At 37.6% G+C, this 23,582-nt stretch overlaps 1 protein-coding gene across 1 annotated transcript in view; it reads right to left on the reverse strand.

Moving 5' to 3' along the window:
- Positions 1-23,582, reverse strand: part of LOC139465989 (uncharacterized) — a 232,491-nt gene that overhangs the window by 69,454 nt on the left and 139,455 nt on the right. Inside the window, exons 62-74 of the mRNA XM_071248005.1 lie at positions 22,854-22,874; positions 21,687-22,271; positions 21,082-21,141; positions 16,970-17,548; positions 15,246-15,287; positions 11,801-12,385; positions 11,412-11,501; positions 9,541-10,119; positions 9,036-9,068; positions 7,428-7,997; positions 5,307-5,351; positions 2,065-2,646; positions 1,010-1,099 (exon numbers count right to left, since the gene is read on the reverse strand). Of these exons, the coding sequence (XP_071104106.1) occupies positions 1,010-1,099; positions 2,065-2,646; positions 5,307-5,351; positions 7,428-7,997; positions 9,036-9,068; positions 9,541-10,119; positions 11,412-11,501; positions 11,801-12,385; positions 15,246-15,287; positions 16,970-17,548; positions 21,082-21,141; positions 21,687-22,271; positions 22,854-22,874 (3,861 nt within the window). The remainder of the gene's footprint in view (positions 1-1,009; positions 1,100-2,064; positions 2,647-5,306; positions 5,352-7,427; positions 7,998-9,035; positions 9,069-9,540; positions 10,120-11,411; positions 11,502-11,800; positions 12,386-15,245; positions 15,288-16,969; positions 17,549-21,081; positions 21,142-21,686; positions 22,272-22,853; positions 22,875-23,582) is intronic.

Raw genomic sequence — 23,582 nt, forward strand, 5'->3', positions numbered from 1 at the left:
TGCCAATGGATGGCTGCAAGGCCAAGTCCAACTTCTTAGAGAGGTCCGTCATGATGGGCGCTGGAGGCAGCATGATGGGAGAAGCCGTATTACTAGTCATCACAAATCCCTTGAGTAAATCATTCTCTGATGTGAGTCTGTGATCCAGGGTAGAATCAGAGCCGGCTAAACCTGGGCGTAACTGCCCGTAGATGACGGAGGAGAAATCTGGCTTTCAGGTATAGGTGTGTTTTCCCTCCTGTCCATAACCGTAGTACCTGGAGTTGTCTGTGCAATGGTCGTGGTTGTAGCATCGGTATATGTTGTCCTCGACTGTTAGAGATGTTATGGTGGCTGGGGGTGGTTGCTTCACCACTGTCTCAAGGGTCTGACGGACGCTAGCCTTCATTGTACATCTAGGCTTTTTTGAAGAGGAAGGTCCATGCTATGTGTCCTTAGAATTTGATCTGTGATCTACGTTCCTCTTCTGGCGTTTCTTTAGATATTAGTTGAATGCCTCTTGAGAACATTCTTTGTATCGGCACATAAGTTTGCAGACTCCCTGACAGTCGCAACATGGACTGAGTGGATCCATCGCAGAAAATATATGATGGCATTTCTTACAGGCTGTTTCTGTTGGTCCATGTCCATTTGTTGTAAGGAGTGTGCTGAACTCCATTAGACTTTTGAGAAATAAATGGCCTAAAATATTCTCTAAAATATTCAGGTGGTATGTCTCCACTGTGATGCGAAGAGACAGAGAATAATGAGGCAGAGAGTGTCAGGTGATCAGCACATGTACATAAGCTGCATGAGATCCAGGTGCAGGACCTGATTGACAGGGGGGTCGCAATGGTGATGCAAGGGGTGTTTGGGCGAAATAGCTTAGAAGCTGGAAACTTTGTTTTGGGATGTTTCTACACAAGGATTGGAAGAAGAAGGATGAGATGCATTGAGTGAGATAGGATAAGTTAAAACATTTACATTAACAGTATTTTTAGTTAATCATATTCAACAAGTGCTATCCAACCTGGTGGTGGAGGAGTAGTTGTGGTCGTAGTAGTGGTTGTTGTTGTTGTTGTTGTTGTTGTAGTTGTAGTTGTAGTTGTAGTTGTTGTTGCTGGAACAAATAGAAATTTAGTAAAACAACACAACAGTCAGAAGAAAAAATTGCATTTGGCTTGACTGCATTCAATCACTGTCTCACATGAATGAATAAATTGCTGCCTAGACTGGGTGTGATTCTGCAGCTTACAGAATTTATTATATATGTTGTTGCTTAATATTTGGGGCTTACCCGGTAAAGACCAATATGAACTTCAATTCCAAAAACAGAATTTCCAGACCTTTACTTTTATGAGATAACTTCTCAAGATCCAACAACTATCCAAGTCTCATTATTGGAAAAGTAGTACATGTTTCACAATAAACTCAAAGAAGATCTTGACCTTTGATAGCTATGACATCAACATTTCCTGTGAATACAACTGCCAACAACTGAGAACAGCCAGTTTCATCGATCATCCGATGAAACTGATCCCACCATAAGCAAAAGTCAAAACAGCAGTGAAAACCATATGAATGGATCACTGACACAAGGTGCCTGTGAAAAGTACACTAAGAATATCGCCACTCACACAATTTGCATAAAAAAGTATGTGCCAAAAGACGCCAAATAGCAGCACTCCTTGCCTGAGCAACTGACAATGATGTAACCATGTTTACACAAAATATTTCCACAGCAAGGTCCCATCCGAAAGAAGGTAAGTTTAATGATAAATGCATTCATATTTCTTTCTCTCTTATAACCATGTCTTCTGACATATTCATGACATGTGCAAAAAGAATTCCCCAGAGACATCTGGAAGAAGTCCATGCTAAAATGATACCTGGTGGCCATAATCTTTGTGTAGTAGGTCTTAGAAAATTCATGGTTCAATTACAAACTTCAAGCAGTTCCATTTCACTGGGATGCTAAATACAGATGTGAACACAAAAGGAGGACAACTGAATACAAATGCTTCTATGGTCCTGCATACCAGATAAACTTTATCTGATGAACACATTTTGCGTTCAAAAACTTACTGTCACATCCTTTGTTCAAAGACTCAAACACTTGATTCCTCATCTTCTTCAAATCACTGAAATCATTGACAGTAAATCTGTTCTCTTCTAGAGGGGGTGTGGCAATACCATCAATTTCTTTGGTGTCTGTCAGACCAATACCAATGACATAGACATGGATTCCATCACTTCTGACTTTTTTAGCCTCAGGCTGTACTCTTCTGGCATTGATATTGGACACACCATCAGTGATGAGAATACAGACATTTCTTACATCAGGTCGGTCTCCTGTTTCTGGTTTGTACATCCGAGTCCTCATTGTGTTCAGTCCACCATAGGTGTTAGTACTTCCATACATGTATGGTATTTTGTCAATGGCCTTATAAAGTCCTCTCTTATTTCCTACATATTCAATCATCTGGAACTGGATGGCAACTTTGGTACTGTAGATGACAATACCAACTCGTACTTGGTCATTATCAATATCAGCAGAGAAGAGGAAGAACTTCAAGAAGTCCTGTATGAGTCTAAAGTTGGGTTCTGTGACACTGGTTGAAGTATCCAGGATGAAAACAAGATCCATCCTCTGGCCCAAACATGTATCTGTATATTCAAATGGAAGTAAAATGTTGTTATAGTATTACTGGTGTAGGATTTTTATATGTTTGACATGACATGACAGACAAACACATGAAAGACATTGCGAAACAAGAGCATTACAAATACAGTTTGTATTACACTTATGGTACATCACAGTTCATTACAAGCATACAAAAGACAAAAACATTAAATTAGTTCAGTGATTTTTGCATAAAAAATTAAAGTGAATATTTTAAAAGTATTAATTAATGAATCTTTCAGCCTTGTCTAAAATCCTAAAACAATAAATGAAAACAAGTACCGGTAAAATGCCCTATTAGCATTTGTAGTGCTCACTCACATTGTGGATATGTAAATCTACACAACTATCTGGCATTTCAATATACTCTAAACTGTATCAAAAGCATGAAGCTTTGAGCGTGAGTGCAATCATGCAAAACAATGCAGCACAAAGACACTAAAATTATACATGGTTTGCACATAAGAAATGCATAAATGATCAAGGCCTCCAAGCTGTATCCCAAGGGGTGAACAAAAGATAATATGAATAAATATTATCAGTGTTTTGAAATGTCCCAGTATCTTTATAAAGACTAAGTACTTATTGCTATTAAAGTAATATAATGTTGTACCTAAGGATGAAAAGGACTCCCATATCTCTTATAAAGACCCTTCATGGATTGGGGTCAGGAGAATAGTCAAAGTTTCAACAAAATCCCTACCCCAAATTTAAAAGAGAAACATATCACTTAATTCCTCTTGCAAATTGTTTGAAATAAGAAATCGCAAGGCACTGTTGTTTACAGGTATAATCCGAGTCACAAATGTTGAACGACATCCAAGATAAACATGTACAGAAAAAAACACACCAAATAAATACTTAATATAAAGGGTTTCATTTGTCTGGAAACATAGAATCTATCACAAGTACTTGATTGAATATATCTGACAATTACAAATTTAGGGAAAACTCAGATAACTTGATGTTCTAGATGTAAAACTAGTTTCACATAAGGTGACTTCATGTGTGATAGTACTTTAATGTGTTTCTTCTGATGACTTTTAGTATTCTATTAGTAAACTCACGGGCAAAAGAAATGCTGGTTTTATAAACGTTGACACAGTTTTGATCAAAACCTAAAACCATGATTCGATACCATATAAAAACAACGCACCAATTATTTCCTAGGGGTCGTGGCGAATTTGCAGCACGTGATTTTCGGAGAAATACGTTTTTTCCCTCGTTTTGTAAAAATTGCATACAGACAATTTCGTGCTAGATTTAGATATGAATTGTGCACAGAAACCTTCTGTAGCATTGAATCGTTTAGATTTCACCTACAAGAATGCCAGGTTTGACGTCTGAGCAGCGATGGAGAGCAATAGGAATGTTGCAGATGGGTGAAACTCAGACCAGAGTTGCAGAAATCATGAACTGTCACAAAACCACCATCGAGAGACTGGTGAAACGTTTTGGAGATACTGGCCGGACATCAGACAAACCACGAAGTGGAAGACCACGAGTAACCACGCCCAACAAAGACCGCTATTTGCATATGTTGCACCTACGTAACAGATTCCTCACTGTGACGTCATCAGCACAAAATGCTTTCCAACACACCGTCAGCAGAAGGACTGTAGGCCGACGTCTCCGCCATTTTGGTTAGAGAGCTTATCGACCTTTGAGGGGAATGACCTTGACCTGACAACATAGACTCAACAGATTGAGGTGGGCTCGTACAGTGCAACGCTGGCAAAGACGACATTGGGACAGAGTGCTGTTTACCGATGATATTAGGTTCCAGGTTTTCAGTGCTGACGGCCGATTGCGAGTTTACCGGCATAGAGGCGAACGTACGTCACGTTGCTGCATTCATGAAGTGCACCCCCATGGCGTTGGCAGTGTGATGATCTGGGGTGGTATTTGCGGTGACACAAAGACCGACCTGGTGCTTATAAATGGTAACCTCATCACTAACGGCTATATGAACCAGGTCCATACACCAGCCGTACTTCCATTCCTGCAAAATAATCCCAGAACGCTGTTGCAACAGGATAACGCCACTCCAAACGTGTTACAAGAGATTTTTTGAATGCAAACAACATACAAGTTCTCCCGTGGCCAGCCCAAACCCCTGACATGAATCCAATAGAACACCTCTGGGACCATCTTGGGAGACGTATTCGGCAACGTCAGCATCCCCCACATGACAGACAGACCTTGACGCAGGCACTGCAAGCAGAGTGGCGTCTCATCACTCCAGCTATTGTGAGGAGACTGGTAAAATCAGTACGACGTCATGTCAGGGAGTGCATACATGCTAGAGGTGGACACACTCGATATTGACGATCAATTGTGATTTTCAGGTGTGTTATTGTTTGACAACAAGAATAAGAAAATGATCGAATTATGAACATTCAAACACCTCTTCCAAAAATGCTCATAATTCCTGAACATATCATCACGTTGCTGTCAGAGTTCGTAAACCTGATGTCTATTGTTGTTTCTGTAAAATAAAATGATATCTGTTGACATAATTTTTCATATGTCTTTATTAGATGCGAATATTAGAAGCCAGCGTTTCTTTTGCCCGTGAGTTTATAAAGTGTTTCAGACAATTAAGTCCCAAAGGCAACAAGAAAAGATAAGTCATTAACTGAACCTGAAACTGGAGGGCTTGTTGGTGGAGCCCTGGTGATAGGCGGAGCTGAAACATTATAAGTACACAATTACACAAAGACACTGATACTCATAAGCATTAACATACAGAATCTCTTCAGCTTGTCCTTTCAGAAGACTTCATTAACAATCACGACCATGTAATGTCCTGGCAACAAACCTAACTTATCCATACCAATATCAAAACAATGGAAAAAGAGGAAACTTCAAGAAACTATAAAAATCCAAAGAAACAAGCCAGCCAGTGGGGAGGTATGTGTTATTATCACACCTATAGACAGTTAACCAGTACAGCCTTCACCTCTACAGCAATGTTCATGCTGTTGTTTGGTTGTTTGTTTGTTGTTAACGCCGCACTCAGCAATATTCCAGCTATATAATGTTCTGTAAATAATCAAGTCTGGACCAGACAATCCAGTGAGTGACATAATGAGCATCGATCCATGCAATTGGGACCGATGACATGCATCAACCAAGTCAGCGAGCTTGACCACTCGATACCGTAAGTCGCCTCTTACGACAAGCATAGTCACCTTTCATGGCAGGCATGGGTTGCTGAGGATTCATGCTGTTGCATAAGCAGTATATGATTTTGCCTCAACAATCATATATCTATTGTCATGTACTGCAATATATGTTCTGAGTGATTCAATGATCTGTCATGGCGACTGATTTACGACACCCATTGTCTGAAGAACATTTAATTGCAAAGGCTCATTACCCTGGAGCCATGACATCTATATGGCTTGAAACACTTAATTGCTATTATTTATAAGATGGTAATCCTATTTGTTAATCCCCATTTTTGTGTACATCGACCGTCTGCCATCCTGAACAGGATGTGCAAGTATGTCACTGATGATTTACTGTTTACATTCATATTTATAACTTACTAAATGTCAGGTGACCTTGGCTATATAAGCCTTGGTCCAGAGAGATTAAAAAAGGAGAGATTGAGTGAAGGGGTTTGACTCTCTTACCAAGCAGACCTCTCTCCCACAGCCCAGAGTGTTGTACCGACTCTCTGTGGCACCCTCAGTTATTTTCTAAGTATATTGTAAATTGTTAATTGTTCTTGTAAATAAAATTGTGATTAGTCTCATGTGACTCTGGCTCTTTGCTGACTAATTCCCCAAGAAAACCAGCACGCCATTTGGAAGGTATTGTTCACCCAGAACAGTTCCATGATAATTACACAGTAAATCACTCGAAGCAAGACAGTGGGACTGACTAATCGTCTTTTCCAGGCTGCTTTGATGAGGTTTGTCAATTCAAATTATTGCCTTTGATATTTGAATATCACACTTTAAAACATAAAAAAATATCTTAATTGTCTACATACAGGCTATATGCATGCATTTCAGTACAGTGGCTAGATGTTGCGGTATAGAGGCAAAAGATGCAATTTGAGAGAATTTAAGAGTATGGTCAAACTAGTTCAAAATCTAAAATTTTGTTAAAAAATGACTGAGTAATTGTCATACAATGGTTGTTGAATATAGCTGCTAAGCTTGAAGAAATTCAGGTGTCATCATTGGTGGGAAAAAGCATGTGAACTTTCAAATTCATTGGATCAGTGGTTTCTGAGTAGGTAATGTTTACAATGAGAAGAAATGCATTTTCAGAGAATTTAGGAGCATGGTCAAAAGTCTAAAGTCAAATTAAGGTCAAACTTAGAACTACGGCCAACACTGGATCATATATGTTGAGCCCAACTACTCTACACAATAACCAAATTCTAAAATGACTGAGTAATGGCCATGAATATGTTTTTCAATATTGCAGTTAGACTTGAACCTCTTAAGCAATTTGAGGAGTCATCACGGGTAGGAACAAGCAGGTGTAGTTACTGTTTCATCAGCACAGTGATTTCTGAAAAGATGATGTTTATGCCGGATGCCGGACAAACAGGCCATGACATAAGATCAACTGACTTTCAGTCAGGTCATCTAAAAATGCACTTTTTTAAATGAATGTTTCAAAGTGAAAGGGTTTGAATGAAAGACTACATTGATATATATGTAACTGCATAAGGTAACATATCTATCTTAACAATATATTAAAAATTAAAATTGAAGTAGTGTGAAGAAATGTCAATCTTTACCTCTCTCCATGTAAGAGCCCATGATTCCAGCCAGCCCGTTGAAATCACTCTCATCATTGATAAGCCACTGATGTTCATTGATGGGCTTCGTAGTAACACCATCCAACTCATATGTGTCACCAAGGTGGATACCAACTGTGTATATACCCACCAAGTCATTCTTCAGCCTATTGGCAGCAGCCAAAGTCTGACCTTGGTTCAAACTCTCCTCATTGGCAGTCATCAGCACAATATAGTTGCGAGCATTGGGCCTGTCACCATTGCGTCCAGTGAACATGTTTGAGCGAACATAATCGAAAGCTTGAGCTTGATCTGGTCTGCCACCAGGCCTGTTGTTCATGGAGTTGCCCAGAGCATTAGCCACGTCACTATTCCATCCATATTCGTTTAAGTTGAAACCAAGACTTGGTCCACCATTTGAGAATGTCATTCCACCCACACGCCAAATACCGTTGTCAATGCTCATTTGAGACGCGAAGTAGGCGGCATAATTTTTCATCCATCCAAAATATCTATCATCAACTGAACCATCCAGCATAAAGATGACATCATAGCCTGTGTCAGAGTACCCTGAAATAAAAAAATGAGTTGATCTGCAATGAATTCATCGTTCAACATCCCTGTAGTATACCAAATAATTGAGGTCAAAAACTTTCCTGAAATGTGTGTAGTAAACACTAAAGTAGTCAGTTATGAAAAAACAAATAAAATAGTTTGCCAAACATCTCCACAAAAGTAACATAATGAATGAATAAATTACCAATTTTCTTCACATTGGCTGTATATATAATCATTTCATGGGGATGTTACTCTTAATCATAGTCATTTCCTTTGTCAATTTGAGTTTTTGTGATGGACTCTGCTTTTGGAGATTTCTTATGATTATGGAAATGTTTTTTTGTTGCTCTTAGGTATTTGCAGTGATATAGGTTTGAATTTGAATGAGTTGAAAGAAAAGAAAAAAATATTAGGCTGCAAAAAAGAAGAAATATGACATTAGGATAATATTCAGAGGGTACTTTAGATTTTAAGTGCTTTTCATACGACTTGTAGTTGGTAGTTATCACCAATACATAACAGGTTTTGAATACACAATCATGCTCCTCCATCAATCATGAATAAATATGGCCAAAATGTCCCTATCTTCAACCAACAAATCAAGAAATGGCCTGGTATAAATGAGAGGAAATTAGCACAGATTTAGATCAATACGAATGTTGACTGTTGGAAAGTTGCAGCCATCCCTCTTGTCTTACAGTTTTGTGGATAGCTTTTTTTCACTCTGAATCCTCTATGCAAAGATGTAAATATGAAACAGATGAGTCATTTTCACTGATCTCTACTTCTGGTGGGTAAATCATTTGTGGGGAATTATTATTGTACAATATCAGTAAAACCTGTTGACCAAAGTCCTGAGTTTTGATCAATCAGAGCAGCAATTCTTATTCATATTCACAAAGGAGGGGAGCACAAGCAATGCCCATGAGGATGCCATAAGGAATTAAAATGTTTTGATAGCACTGAACATAAACCCTTTCGAAGACTGCAAAAATCAAAAACCCTTTGAGTATTTAAATGGCCAAAGCATGTAATTAAGTATTGCCCTACCTGGTGTAGGAGGTGGTGTAGTTGCCACAGGTCCTGAAAAAAATAAAGCAACATGATAAGTATTAGCCTGATCACCCTTGTATGTGTATTCTCTTTAATACTGTATATTTACAGTGCATATGTCAAAGTGATAGGAACCTTTAACTACAATGGTATATTATGGAACAATGTATGCATGTGTTTGTGTGTTTGTGTGTGTGTGTATTTGTGTGTTTGTGTGTGTGTACACTGTACATTTGTCAATCAACAATTATGACAATGCAGCTTTCACTGCTTTTGATAATGATAACTAAAACATTCTGGTAACCCATTCATCTCTATGACAGCCGATTTTCAATATTGGAATAGTTAATCTGTTACCATTTTGAATAAATCCAAGCTTTAATTGTTCCATAGTTATCTTTAGTTTTCTGCTTTTCTGTAAAAAAGAATCAAATACTTCATTTAATTTAATTCATACAATCTTGTTGATTCACAAGCATTTTCCAAAACTTTAAGCACTTACCATTGCACCCTTTATTCAGGGATTCAAACACTTGATTCCTCATCTGCTTCAAGTCACTGAAATCGGTGACAGTAAATCTGTTCTCTTCTAGAGGGGGTGTGGCAATTTTGTCAATTTCTTTGGTGTCTGTTAGACCAATACCAATGACATAGACATGGATTCCCTGATCTCTGACTTTTTTAGCCTCAGGCTGTACTCTTCTGGCATTGATATTGGACACACCATCAGTGATGAGAATACAGACATTGTGAACATCAGGTCGGTCTCCTGTTGCTGGTGTGAACATTTGAGTCCTCATTACATTAAGTCCACCATAGGTGTTAGTACTTCCATACATATAGGGTATATTGTCAATGGCCTTATAAACCCCTCTCTTATCTGCTACATATTCACTCATCTGGAACTGGATGGCAACTTTGGTACTGTAGATGACAATGCCAACTCGTACTTGGTCACCATCAATATCAGCCTTGAATAGGAAGAACTTCAAGAAGTCTTGTATGAGTCTGAAGTTGGGTTCTGTGACACTGGTGGAGGTATCCAGGATAAATACAAGATCCATCCTCTGTCCAGGGCAATCTATAAGATTAAATATGAATGTTCCTGATTTCAGTCAAAGATGTTTCAAGATATGGCATTTGCCTACTGATAGGGATGATGTGGAGTCAGTTTCTGCTGATTATTAAAAACGTTTATGAAAGTAATTGTTGGCAAATGTCATTCATTAACTGAATATCATGCAGAACAGATATGCAGATTTAAATAACCCACATATTGTAATATATTGTATATATATATATACTCTCCAAAAACAGGAAGTGTCCAACACAACTGATACATTGCTCGTGGTCAAGCAACTTCTCTGTGCACATGGGTAGGGGGTCATTCTTGAAATGACACTTCAGTCAAAGGTCATCAAAATGCTCAGAGCCATTAGTATTGTTGATTTTCATTAACAACAGCTACAATGTGTGAAGCTCATTTCTGGTGTCCCCCGCCGTGATATTGCTGGAATATTGCTAAAAGCGGCGTAAAACCATACTCACTCACTCACTCACTCATTAACAACAGCAGCATGTGAGGCCTCTATGCTTGCTTCAATGCACTATGTATGATAAGATAGGGTATGTGTCTACAACATGATGACTGCCAAAGGGTTATTAGCATGCTTCAAACTGGCAGAACTCAGCGAGAGGTAGCCAATATGTCCCAGACTGTGATTTGCAGACTTTGGAACAGGTTTCTCCAGACACAAAATGTTAATGATTGAGCCTCCATAATGGAAAGTAGAAACCAGGGGAATCATCTGTGGTCTTGTGTAATATTTTCGGATGAGTACAAATTCATATTGCACTTTCTAGATAGGCATGGATGTATCTGGAAGCATCCTAACAAATCTCATATGAACATGATCGGGAGATGTGTATGCTGATGTCATAGGTTACCTGCTACATTAGCTGAAATGGGCAACGATACCACAAGAGGGGTGGGTAAGACTCCCTCAAATTATTATTCGGAGATTGATTCAGACCATGCCATGCCATATGAAGGAATATTTGGCCAATCATGGGGACATGACCCATTATCGATCAAATCATTTTTTCACTACATAGCCCTGCAGTCTTTCTTGGTTGTCTGCACCCTTACAATGCACTGCCAACATGTTCTGTTGATTGAGTTGTTACACCTAGCACATCCTGTTCCTTATCTATCCATTACCAACACTTGATACCTATTTCTGTAATCATCTGTTATTTTTTAATATCACCTTCTTTTGGGGGGGACACAGAATAACATCAGTTTTTAAATGTCCACTTTAAAAATAGTAGTACATTGACAAATTTCACAAATGTTAACCGTGTGTGCCCTACCTGGTGGTGGAGGAGTAGTTGTCGTCGTAGTAGTTGTTGTAGTTGTAGTTGTTGTAGTTGTCGTAGTTGTTGTTGTTGTTGTTGTAGTTGCTAAAACAAAAAGTACAAAAAATTATACATGACACTTGACACAATTAAAACCTTGACTGGGTGCAAATCTGCCCTTTACAAGGTTAAAAGAATCCCATCTTGACTTCAGGCTCTGTGTGAATGTTGTGTGAAAATGAAGAAAGTTGCCAACAGATGCCAACATAAATGAACAACCCTATGTGACATAAGATTATGATCTTGCAAGCTAAACATATTCGTATCGAAAATCAGATAAATCAGATTTATCTAATGTTCCTAAAATTGAAAACATTTGTTTCTAATGATATTTAGATACTTACTGTCACATCCTTTGTTCAAAGACTCAAACACTTGATTCCTCATCTGCTTCAAATCACTGAAATCAGTGACAGTAAATCTGTTCTCTTCTAGAGGGGGTGTGGCAATACCATCAATTTCTCTGGTGTCTGTTAGACCAATACCAATGACATAGACATGGATTCCATCACTTCTGACTTTTTTAGCCTCAGGCTGTACTCTTCTGGCATTGATATTGGACACACCATCAGTGATGAGAATACAGACATTTCTTACATCAGGTCGGTCTCCTGTTGCTGGTTTGTACATCTGAGTCCTCATTGTGTTCAGACCACCATAGGTGTTGGTACTTCCATACATATAGGGTATTTTGTCAATGGCTTTGTAAAGTCCTCTCTTATTTCCTACATGGTCACTCATCTGGAACTGAATGGCAACTTTGGTACTGTAGATGACAATTCCAACTCGTACTTGGTCATTATCAACATCAGCTTTGAATAGGAAGAACTTCAAGAAGTCTTGTATGAGTCTGAAGTTGGGTTCTGTGACACTGGTGGAGGTATCCAGGACAAAAACAAGATCCATCCTCTGGCCCAAACATGTATTTTCTGTTTTAAAAAAATATATAAATCAATTGTTAATATCATATTGTTCATTCATGAGACTTTACAGCAATTCTTGACAGAAAAATGCTTTTTCTTGTGTACATGACCCATATTTTGGAGGGCAATATGGCTGTGTATGGTGTCTGTGGTGTGTGTAGTGTGTGTATAGTGTGGGGGTATATTGATAGACATGCTGACACCATCATTTTGGGAATTTTTGGGGCAAGACATTCTACAAAAGATGACTGTACAGAAGAACGTGGTCATAACTCCAAACAAACTGTAGAATTTTGTTCATTGTGGTGTGTGGTTCATTCCACACGAAACCTTGTCTATCATTTTTTATTCCCCACTATTTACATAACATAATGTACTGTTTTTTATGCAAATAATTCTGACAAAACTCTTTTAATAAACATAAGAAATCTCTACCAAATGCAGCATCCATTGTACAGTCCAACAATATCATGAGCATGTCTTCAAGAATCAGTATCAAATAAAACAACAATAAAACCTTAACAAAAGACTGGAATGTTGTAACTGATCAAAACAACGCTTGAGCAACAGTTGTATTATACTTTATTAATTTTTTGGGGAAAGAGCATGCTTGCTTGTACCTTAAACATTGCAAAATGCAGACACCAAAGGCTGAAGCTGCTGAAATATTGCTTGACATAAAGGGAAAGTTGACTATTGGTAAATTGACAACTTTTTTGTGTGTAAACATGGATTGAATATATATATAAAATTTCAAACAAAGCAGCACTGAATATGTTTTCCAACATGTTTCATATGTATCATCTGGAAGAATACACTTACTGTGATGTCATGTGACAGTTACATTGATTATGATTATGATATATAATGGGGAACAGTGCAGGTTAACTGTGCATTTTAGGTAGCAACGAAACTGCGCTTTTGACCTAATCTTTAGGTTCTATTTAATGCTGGATTGAACTTACACAATCTGCATAAAAAAGTAGTTGGGACTAAGAAAGTAAACATCAAGTTGGTTATATCAGTGTTCATATAACCAAGTTCATCTGTACACCAATAAATGCCTCAGTGTCAAAAGTATACAAACAAATTACCGGTATCCTTTACCCTCCCCTAATAGTTTGGAACACATATTGCTAATTACTAAGAAAACCCAACCTTTCCAAAACAAAACAGATTTTCTAACTACGATTTTGTTTAAAGTGTCAATCCTTAAAGACTATGATTTTGTTTAAAGTGTCAATCCCTAGAGACTTATGTATACGGAAGACTTACTCTGACACCAAGCATATCAGTAAGTATGCCCTACCTGTGGATGGTGGTGTAGGAGTTGGCAGAGTTGTTAAAGTGTCAATCCCTAGAGACAAATGTATACAGAAGACTTACACTGATACAAAGCATATCAGTAAGTATGCCCTACCTGTGGATGGTGGTGTAGGAGTTGGTAGAGTAGTTAAAGTGTCAATCCCTAGAGACAAATGTATACAGAAGACTTACTCTGATACAAAGCATATCAGTAAGTATGCCCTACCTGTGGATGGTGGTGTAGGAGTTGGTAGAGTTGTTAAAGTGTCAATCCCTAGAGACAAATGTATACAGAAGACTTACTCTGATACCAAGCATATCAGTAAGTATGCCCTACCTGTGGATGGTGGTGTAGGAGTTGGTAGAGTTGTTAAAGTGTCAATCCCTAGAGACGAATGTATACAGAAGACTTACTCTGATACCAAGCATATCAGTAAGTATGCCCTACCTGTGGATGGTGGTGTAGGAGTTGGTAGAGTTGTTAAAGTGTCAATCCCTAGAGACAAATGTATACAGAAGACTTACACTGATACAAAGCATATCAGTAAGTATGCCCTACCTGTGGATGGTGGTGTAGGAGTTGGTAGAGTTGTTAAAGTGTCAATCCCTAGAGACAAATGTATACAGAAGACTTACTCTGATACAAAGCATATCAGTAAGTATGCCCTACCTGTGGATGGTGGTGTAGGAGTTGGTAGAGTTGTTAAAGTGTCAATCCCTAGAGACGAATGTATACAGAAGACTTACTCTGACACCAAGCATATCAGTAAGTATGCCCTACCTGTGGATGGTGGTGTAGGAGTTGGTAGAGTTGTTAAAAGTGTCAATCCCTTGACACAATTGTATACAGACGACTTACACTGATACCAAGCATATCAGTAAGTATGCCCTACCTGTGGATGGTGGTGTAGGAGTTGGTAGAGTAGTTAAAGTGTCAATCCCTAGAGACAAATGTATACAGAAGACTTACTCTGATACCAAGCATATCAGTAAGTATGCCCTACCTGTGGATGGTGGTGTAGGAGTTGGTAGAGTTGTTAAAAGTGTCAATCCCTTGACACAATTGTATACAGACGACTTACACTGATACCAAGCATATCAGTAAGTATGCCCTACCTGTGGATGGTGGTGTAGGAGTTGGTAGAGTAGTTAAAGTGTCAATCCCTAGAGACAAATGTATACAGAAGACTTACTCTGATACCAAGCATATCAGTAAGTATGCCCTACCTGTGGATGGTGGTGTAGGAGTTGGTAGAGTTGTTAAAGTGTCAATCCCTAGAGACAAATGTATACAGTAGACTTACACTGATACAAAGCATATCAGTAAGTATGCCCTACCTGTGGATGGTGGTGTAGGAGTTGGTAGAGTTGTTAAAGTGTCAATCCCTAGAGACAAATGTATACAGAAGACTTACACTGATACAAAGCATATCAGTAAGTATGCCCTACCTGTGGATGGTAGTGTAGGAGTTGGTAGAGTTGTTAAAAGTGTCAATCCCTAGACACAATTGTATACAGACGACTTACACTGATACAAAGCATATCAGTAAGTATGCCCTACCTGTAGGTGGTGGTGTAGGAGGTGGTAGAGTTGTTAAAGGCTCTGAAAAGGTAAATAATATTTTGATTAATCTATCAGTATGTGAATATTTAAATTAATACCAGTTTGAAGTTACAAAAGGGTTTCTTAAAGAAGTTCCTTGAAAGCATATTTATAGTTTTTTCAACATGAAAAACTCTGGATCCCAGATGATATTTGTTGAAGATGATAATCACTCAGTGACTTTGGTCACAGATTGCTCACATATAATTTTTCACCAAAACTTTGTTTCATGCATGCATTTTAGGCATAACTCTGTTTATAATGCTGATGAAGGTTTAACATTTTAATGTCTAAATAAGAAAATATATTTGTTGTTTGAAAACATATGACAAAAACAAGAAACAAAAGTTTCAAAATTTGTCAAAGTTAGTGAAGTCATTTTCATACCATGTACATTAGGTTGTCAAAACCAGTTTAAAAAATGAAGTAAATAAATACATACATGATGCAATTGTAATCAAACATACTCCTAATCATTCTTTTGATAGACATTGGTCAGTATTAATTCCTACAAAGACATCCAGGAGACAGTAACCCGCAAAAATGTTTTCCCAACATATTAAACCTCAATATTCATTTTAACTAAGACAAGCATTTCTAAACTCTTCAAGGGCATGGCTGAAATAAAAACACTTTTGCTGGAAATTATTGTGAACTAAACAATGATCTCTTGTAGGAGTCTCTAAATTCTGCTTATGACTATAAAGAGTGTGAGTGAGTTGGGTTTAATGCTGCTTTTAACATTATTCCAGTAATATCACGGCGTGTCAGCTTAATGTGGGAGGAAAGTCCGAAGTAATGCAGGTCTTGGACGTTTACCACTTTGGTGAAATCCACGAACATGGGTATGGTACTGACAAACCTAGAAACATAATCGGGGCAAACCGGGATTCGAACCCACAATCATTGGTTTCTGGCATGCCCAAGGGACACAACTCTGCACAGCAAATCCCTGCACCTTAGATGACTGGGCCCCCCATGCCCCCCAACTCTATAAAGAGAGTTAGTGATGATGACATCAGTTTTTGTAGGCCCAGTGAAACCCTAACTGACCTAACATAACTTTTAAATTTGGGAAAAACATTGTCTAAGATGACCCTTTGTTGGCAATTGTAGCAAGATTTGCAGTGATACAGAATGTGATTCTGTGTCTGATATATGGTTGGTTGGTTTGTTGTTTTACGATGCACTCAGCAATATGTCTTATATGTGAATGCATATTGACTTCCAATACATAAAGTTCTCTTGCATTCATAAATGTGAATTTCTAAGACATATATACACAGTTTAGATAGATATTTTGCTTATGAACTTAGTAAGTCCAAAAACAAATTTAACTATAATATTCTGCTCCAAGTCATAAGTAAACTTGTCATGTTTCATGCAGACAGAATGAAAGGATTCAAGATGAAAAATCTTAAATCTGAATACAAAGTTTAACGACAAGCAATGAATGTTTCCAAACGAACTAAAAGCATCATTGAAAAGGCAGTTTTTCTAAGTTGCTCATATCAAGGATTCCTAACACATTTTATGATCCATTTGTCTCAATACCTAAAACTTAGTTAATTTTTGTTCTTACGGAATTCAAAGTTAAATAGGAGATTTGTAGGAAATTTAAAAATCCAGGCTAATTCAGATCTGTTGATTCACAAGCATTTTCCAAAACTATAAGCACTTACCATTACAACCTTTATTGAGGGACTCAAACACTTGATTCCTCATCTGCTTCAAATCACTGAAATCGGTGACAGTAAATCTGTTCTCTTCTAGAGGGGGTGTGGCAATTCTGTCAATTTCTTTGGTGTCTGTTAGACCAATACCAATGACATAGACATGGATTCCCTGACTTCTGACTTTTTTAGCCTCAGGCTGTACTCTTCTGGCATTGATATTGGACACACCATCAGTGATCAGAATACAGACATTGTGAACATCAGGTCGGTCTCCTGTTGCTGGTGTGAACATTTGAGTCCTCATTACATTTAGTCCACCATAGGTGTTAGTACTTCCATACATATAGGGTATATTGTCAATGGCCTTATAAACCCCTCTCTTATCTGCTATATATTCACTCATCTGGAACTGGATGGCAACTTTGGTACTGTAGATGACAATGCCAACTCTTACTTGGTCACCATCAATATCAGCCTTGAATAGGAAGAACTTCAAGAAGTCCTGAATAAGTCTGAAGTTGGGTTCTGTGACACTTGTGGAGGTATCCAGGATAAAAATGAGATCCATTCTCTGTCCGGGACAATCTATAAGATTAAATATGAATGTTCCTGATTTCAGTCAAAGATGTTTCAGGATTTGGCATTTGCCTACTGATAGGGTTGATGTGGTGTCAATTTCTCCTAATTGTTAACGTAAGTCTAAAGAAATTCATCAAAATAATTGTAGGCAAATGTCACTTATTTACTTATGGTAAAAGCATAGTTTCATACATACCACATTGAAGCAACTGTTGGCAGATGTATTAAGTCAAATCATGGTCTAAAAGATACCTTATTGAAAATATACCAAAATATGGATTCTACCATGAATTGGAAACATAGCCAATTCTGCTTGCTCAATCAGAGGTTGCTAATGACTATGACACCTTTCATTAATGATGCTTATTTTACCACAGTATGACAGGAAAAGCTGCTATTAATTGAAAAGTATTTCTCAATCACAGTTGGTAGGGCATTTTTGAAAATAATGCTATGAACAATCTCGGGTTATATAATTCAGAGTTGTGGTTACTACATTATTTGTGTGTGGTGGAATATGAAATGTATTGACTGAGAGTGTAATTCAAGTTTTAGGGGAAACAGTTTGAAATTTGGTGTCTTTTCCAGGGGTCCGGAAACCGTCATATGCGCCGGACATGTCCGATTGGGAATCTCAAATGTCCGGTCTAAAATATTGCTTACCGGACATTTAAATTTTTCCGTCCGGACATTTTAAAAAGTATTGTCCGGACATTCTTAAATTTTGACCGGACATGATCAACAGTTAGGACTGAGCAATTTCTGTCTGCAGTTGTAACACAATGAAGATTATCTACACTGACAAGCTTTGTTTGTTTTGATTGCTGTAAATACATCGTACCTAGAATGATAGTCCAATCGGTCAATCACTGTAATAGGCAATAAACTGAGTTGACACTGATTAATCGAGGATTTATTACTGAGAACATCTTGTTAATTTGAGTAAAATGTGTTTACAACTGTACATAAATACCTTGCATCATCGATGCATTATCCTCACAATGCTACGATACGTAACCTCAGTCAAGAAGCGAAAGCATGACGACAGCCAGTCGACCGAATCTGCCAAACCCTCAAAGTCTGAATGATCATTTTGTAAGTCGTGGCTAACGACTTTCACTTGGTTGACATACAACGAGGATTTGCAGATTTTATTGTTTTCAGTAGCTAGTCGTATATTGAATCTTGATTGACCGCCATTTTGCTTTCTGTGACGATCGATATCAAATTTTTTATGGTCAATAATTAAGTACAGATGAAAAAGTATTCAAATAACTACTGCTATCAACAATAGTTTAGGATTTAGGATTATATTATCTGTGTTGTTTTTAAATAATCTTTAGTATAAAAAAAACAACTTTTCCCGTGAGGTCACGTGATAACCAAATATGGGATAATAGTCTCGATCCAAATGTTACAACGCGTACACTTAAGCAGACTCATGAATATTAATTAGACCGTTCACAACGTTGACAGATCGTTATTATAACAGAAACAAACGTATGTTTTCCATATATATCTAAAATGATATTATTTGTTATTAATTGTCCGGTGAATTAAACAATTTAGATTGAAACAATTCATAATTCATCATATTATGAATACGTAACAACTTGTAATTTGTGTGTAAAAAGTCGTACTAAAAACACGCTGTTTGAAGGGGGCGTGGCATAAATGTAAATGTCCGATTGGGATTTTAAATTTTCCGGACCCCTGGTCTTTTCTATATCAATCTGTAGAACTGTGATTTATCTTTTTCATCAAAATGAGTGGTGTGAGATTGTAATAGCAAAATTATTCTTGTAAGGCTTTCTTAAGTTTCTTTAGGGTTGCCCACTTCATGTTGACTAATGAAGAAGCTGTGTTGCACACTTTCAATTCCTGATTCCTGTGAGTAAAGCCTTATGTAATAAAATAATAAAGTTTAAGCATAGACAACCATCTATTGTTTAAAGGCTAATAAGTGTGACATTTAATTTGGATTGATCATCCCACACTTACATAAAAGTATGTTTATTGATTGTAGATACTTATGTTTCAAGTGACTTATGAAAATAATTGTCTGGTATTGGAAATAGAACACCAGGGAACTGCTGTAGTTAAAAAAATTGTTTTGCTCTAGGTGTTGATGACATGAGGCCCTCTTGATCTGAGCACTATTATCGTATACATAAAGCCTCTGACAGCGTTAAAAATAGGCGCAGAACTATAGCCAGCATTTGATCCCAATGCTTGGGCATGACCGATGCTCGATCATGTACACACTTAGTGCCAACGATTTGGCCATCCAGTTTTGCCATGTCATGTTATTATTTGCAAGTGGCCAAATCGTTTCCAATGCTTGGCATGATTGATGCTCAATCATGGGCACCCTTAGTCATACCTGAGAATTCCCCATACGCCAAATTTATAATTTTGTATTTTATCATAATAAATGTTTGAAAGTACTTTGTGTTTGGTTGTCGTTATAAATTATAGCTCTTCGGTACTATGAGCACATTTATAACGACAATAAAACAACCATGTATTATTCTTGCTACTTGCATGTATTACTTTACTTATGTTTAATTTGTTGGAATATGTGTGCTATGCTGCGGTTAGTAACAATTTGCTCATCACACATTGGTGACACTAAGTACGGCAAGGTGGTGCTACGTACATAGTTATTCAGGTCATGCTGACCTAGCTTGTACCAGCTACATAAATCCCTTCCCAAATGCACTCATAACCTTTCCAGTTTATTGCTTAGACAACAGCTTGTGCCTACAACAGCCACACCGTAACTATTTGTTTTGACAGGAAGGAAGTTTGACAGGAGCATGCGCAGACAAGAGTTTCCTCTCAGGAAGCTTACAAGCCTTCCTCCCACGCATGCGCAGTGGGTACAGGTCTGCAACCATTGTTATCAGTTGTAAACAATGACAAGCAGTTTCCACCACCTCCCCAACCTCCTCCCAAAGTAACCTCATGGTCATACCAGATATGATATGAAATTTATATTTGTCTCACTTTATGTATCATACTCAAACTTGGGAATTCTCAGGCCTTACTATCCTCCTCAAATTGCTGGGATATTTCCCCCTAAAGTTCAATAATCCACATCCAACATGTATGCTACTTGTATTCTCATTTATCGCACCGTTTTGTACCGTTCTGTGTAGTCACCCGCTGTGCTCTGAGGCTCAGAACTATAGCCAGCGTTTGATCCCAATGCTTGGGCATGACCGATGCTCGATCATGTACACACTTAGTGCCAACAATTTGGCCGTCCAGTTTTGCCATGTCATGTTATTATTTGCAAGTGGCCAAATCGTTTCCAATGCTTGGCATGATTGATGCTCAATCATGGGCACCCTTAGTCATACCTGAGAATTCAAATTTATAATTTTGTATTTTATCATAATAAATGTTTGAAAGTACTTTGTGTTTGATTGTCGTTATAAACGTATACATAAAGCCTCTGACAGTGTTAAAAAGTCTTCACTGAAATAAGTAGGACACAATAACATTTCTAAGAGCACATTTGTATGCCATACTACCTGGTGGTGGAGGTGTAGTTGTGGTAGTTGTGGTTGTTGTAGTTGTGGTTGTTGTAGTTGCTGAAACACAAATATTTTGAAATAGTAGACTTACAATAGATAGTCACAGGAAAAAAACCCACATGTGGGTGGGATTCAGAGGCAGATCCAGGATTTCAAAAGGGGTTGAGGTGCACACTACCAAAATCAGTAAGTGAACAATAATACATGAAAGAGAGACTTACACAGCTGACATGTAAGGTATCTGAAAATGGGTTCGGGGTTTTCTACAAAGGACATTATTTACAGTATTACTTTATATATATATTGACAGTGTCAGCTGGTCTGTGTGTATCAGATATAGACATAGTGTACCGGTACATCTTGCCAATATTTCTTGAAGTGAATAAGATGTTTCAAGTCTGGGCACAATGACACACAATCAGCCATGTCAACAATTTTGACCATCCCATATCCCTTTTAGTCAGCTCTTACCATAAAAAGGAGACACTTGGTTCCTATTTTCCCTCAGAATCCCCATTACCAGTAGTGTCATGTGCTTAAGCTATTGAAATTTCTCTTTGTTATATGATAAAGAGTTTATCTAATGATATTCAGATACTTACTGTCACATCCTTTGTTTAAAGACTCAAACACTTGATTCCTCATCTGCTTCAAATCACTGAAATCATTGACAGTAAATCTGTTCTGTTCTAGAGGGGGTGTGGCAATACCATCAATTTCTTTGGTGTCTGTCAGACCAATACCAATGACATAGACATGGATTCCATCACTTCTGACTTTTTTAGCCTCAGGCTGTACTCTTCTGGCATTGATATTGGACACACCGTCAGTGATCAGAATACAGACATTTCTTACATCAGGTCGGTCTCCTGTTTCTGGTTTGTACATCTGAGTCCTCATTGTGTTCAGTCCACCATAGGTATTGGTACTTCCAAACATGTATGGTATTTTGTCAATGGCCTTATAAAGTCCTCTCTTATTTCCTACATATTCACTCATCTGGAACTGGATGGCAACTTTGGTACTGTAGATGACAATACCAACTCGTACTTGGTCATTATCAATATCAGCCTTGAAGAGAAAGAACTTCAAGAAGTCCTGTATTATTCTAAAGTTGGGTTCTGTGACACTGGTGGAGGTATCCAGGATGAAAACAAGATCCATCCTCTGGCCCAAACATCCCCCTCCTGTATTTTAAAAAAGAAATTCAATCTACCTTGTAACTCACACAATAAAAAAATTTGACCAGATGACGTATGGTCATGTATTTTCAAGGATGTAATACAATAGCTGTATTTTCTAATAATTATAATAAATAGCTACTATCATGTAGGACAGTTCCCTTGTGAAACAATTGTTATTTAAAATTCTTCATCAGATAAGGATCTATGATTACAGTTTGGCAGTTTGTAATTGTAAATATTATTCAACATAAAAAAGCCCAAAATCTAAATAACTGATGATGATTATACAAAATTATAAATCTAAGCCCTGAAAGGTTAAAAGGGGTTGAGTGACCCGTTCATGATTATATAAAATTAAAGTGAGTGGTACAGGAAGAGTAATATTTTATTTTATTATAGTAACATTCCAGCACTATCATGACAGGAGACACCAGAAATGAGCTTCACGCATTGTATCCATGTGGGGAATCGAACCATGGTGAGCGATAGTTTTAACCACTAGTCCATCCCACTGACCCGATAATGATTATGATGATGTTGATGAGGATGATGATAAGGAGGCATATAAAAGGGGTTCTATCTTACCTGAAGGTTGAGGTGTGAGACCTGCAAAAGGAGCAGGAAAGAGAATGAAATGAAATGCACAAACTACATCCACAATACACTGAATTATAATACATCTGGCAAAGAATACAATTAAATGCAGATGGTTAATTAACATCCCTAATGTTTTGACAATTAAGCACACATTTTATCAATATCTAAGATACATAAATGCATAGAACAGATATTTGTTACCAGATTTTTGATTATTTGGCTTCAAATAAAATAAAATAAAATTTAAGAACCTGAAACAAGTTAGCATATGTATAACATTATCTGACAGACAAAAACATAAAGACATATACTGTATTACAAGTACATTACATAACAGCAGACTTAAACATATACAAAGCACAAACATTGCTTCTGTCATTTACATAAAAGCAAGAGCAATGATCACATCCTCATGTATGTATCCTTCCTCCTTACGGAAAATCCTTCATTGTCCTCTCATTAACATAAAAGTCAGGAAAAATAGGAGAAAAGTTTGTCTTGTATTCTTATCACACATATTTGAAAAAATGGGAAAACATTTTGATAAAAAATTGAAATCATGAAAGTTTAGAGCAAAAAAGCATGAAGCTGAAAGCATGGGTACATGCATGCTAAACATTGCAGCACAAATCATGCAACAATCTGAAATATAACTAAAACACATTGTCTCAGGCCTCAATGCACAAAATATCATTTCCGGCTGGAGTGTGTAGTGAC

Source organism: Haliotis cracherodii, unplaced genomic scaffold (assembly GCF_022045235.1).
Source record: "Haliotis cracherodii isolate W230 unplaced genomic scaffold, xgHalCrac1.p SCAF_18, whole genome shotgun sequence".
NCBI lineage: Eukaryota > Metazoa > Mollusca > Gastropoda > Lepetellida > Haliotidae > Haliotis > Haliotis cracherodii.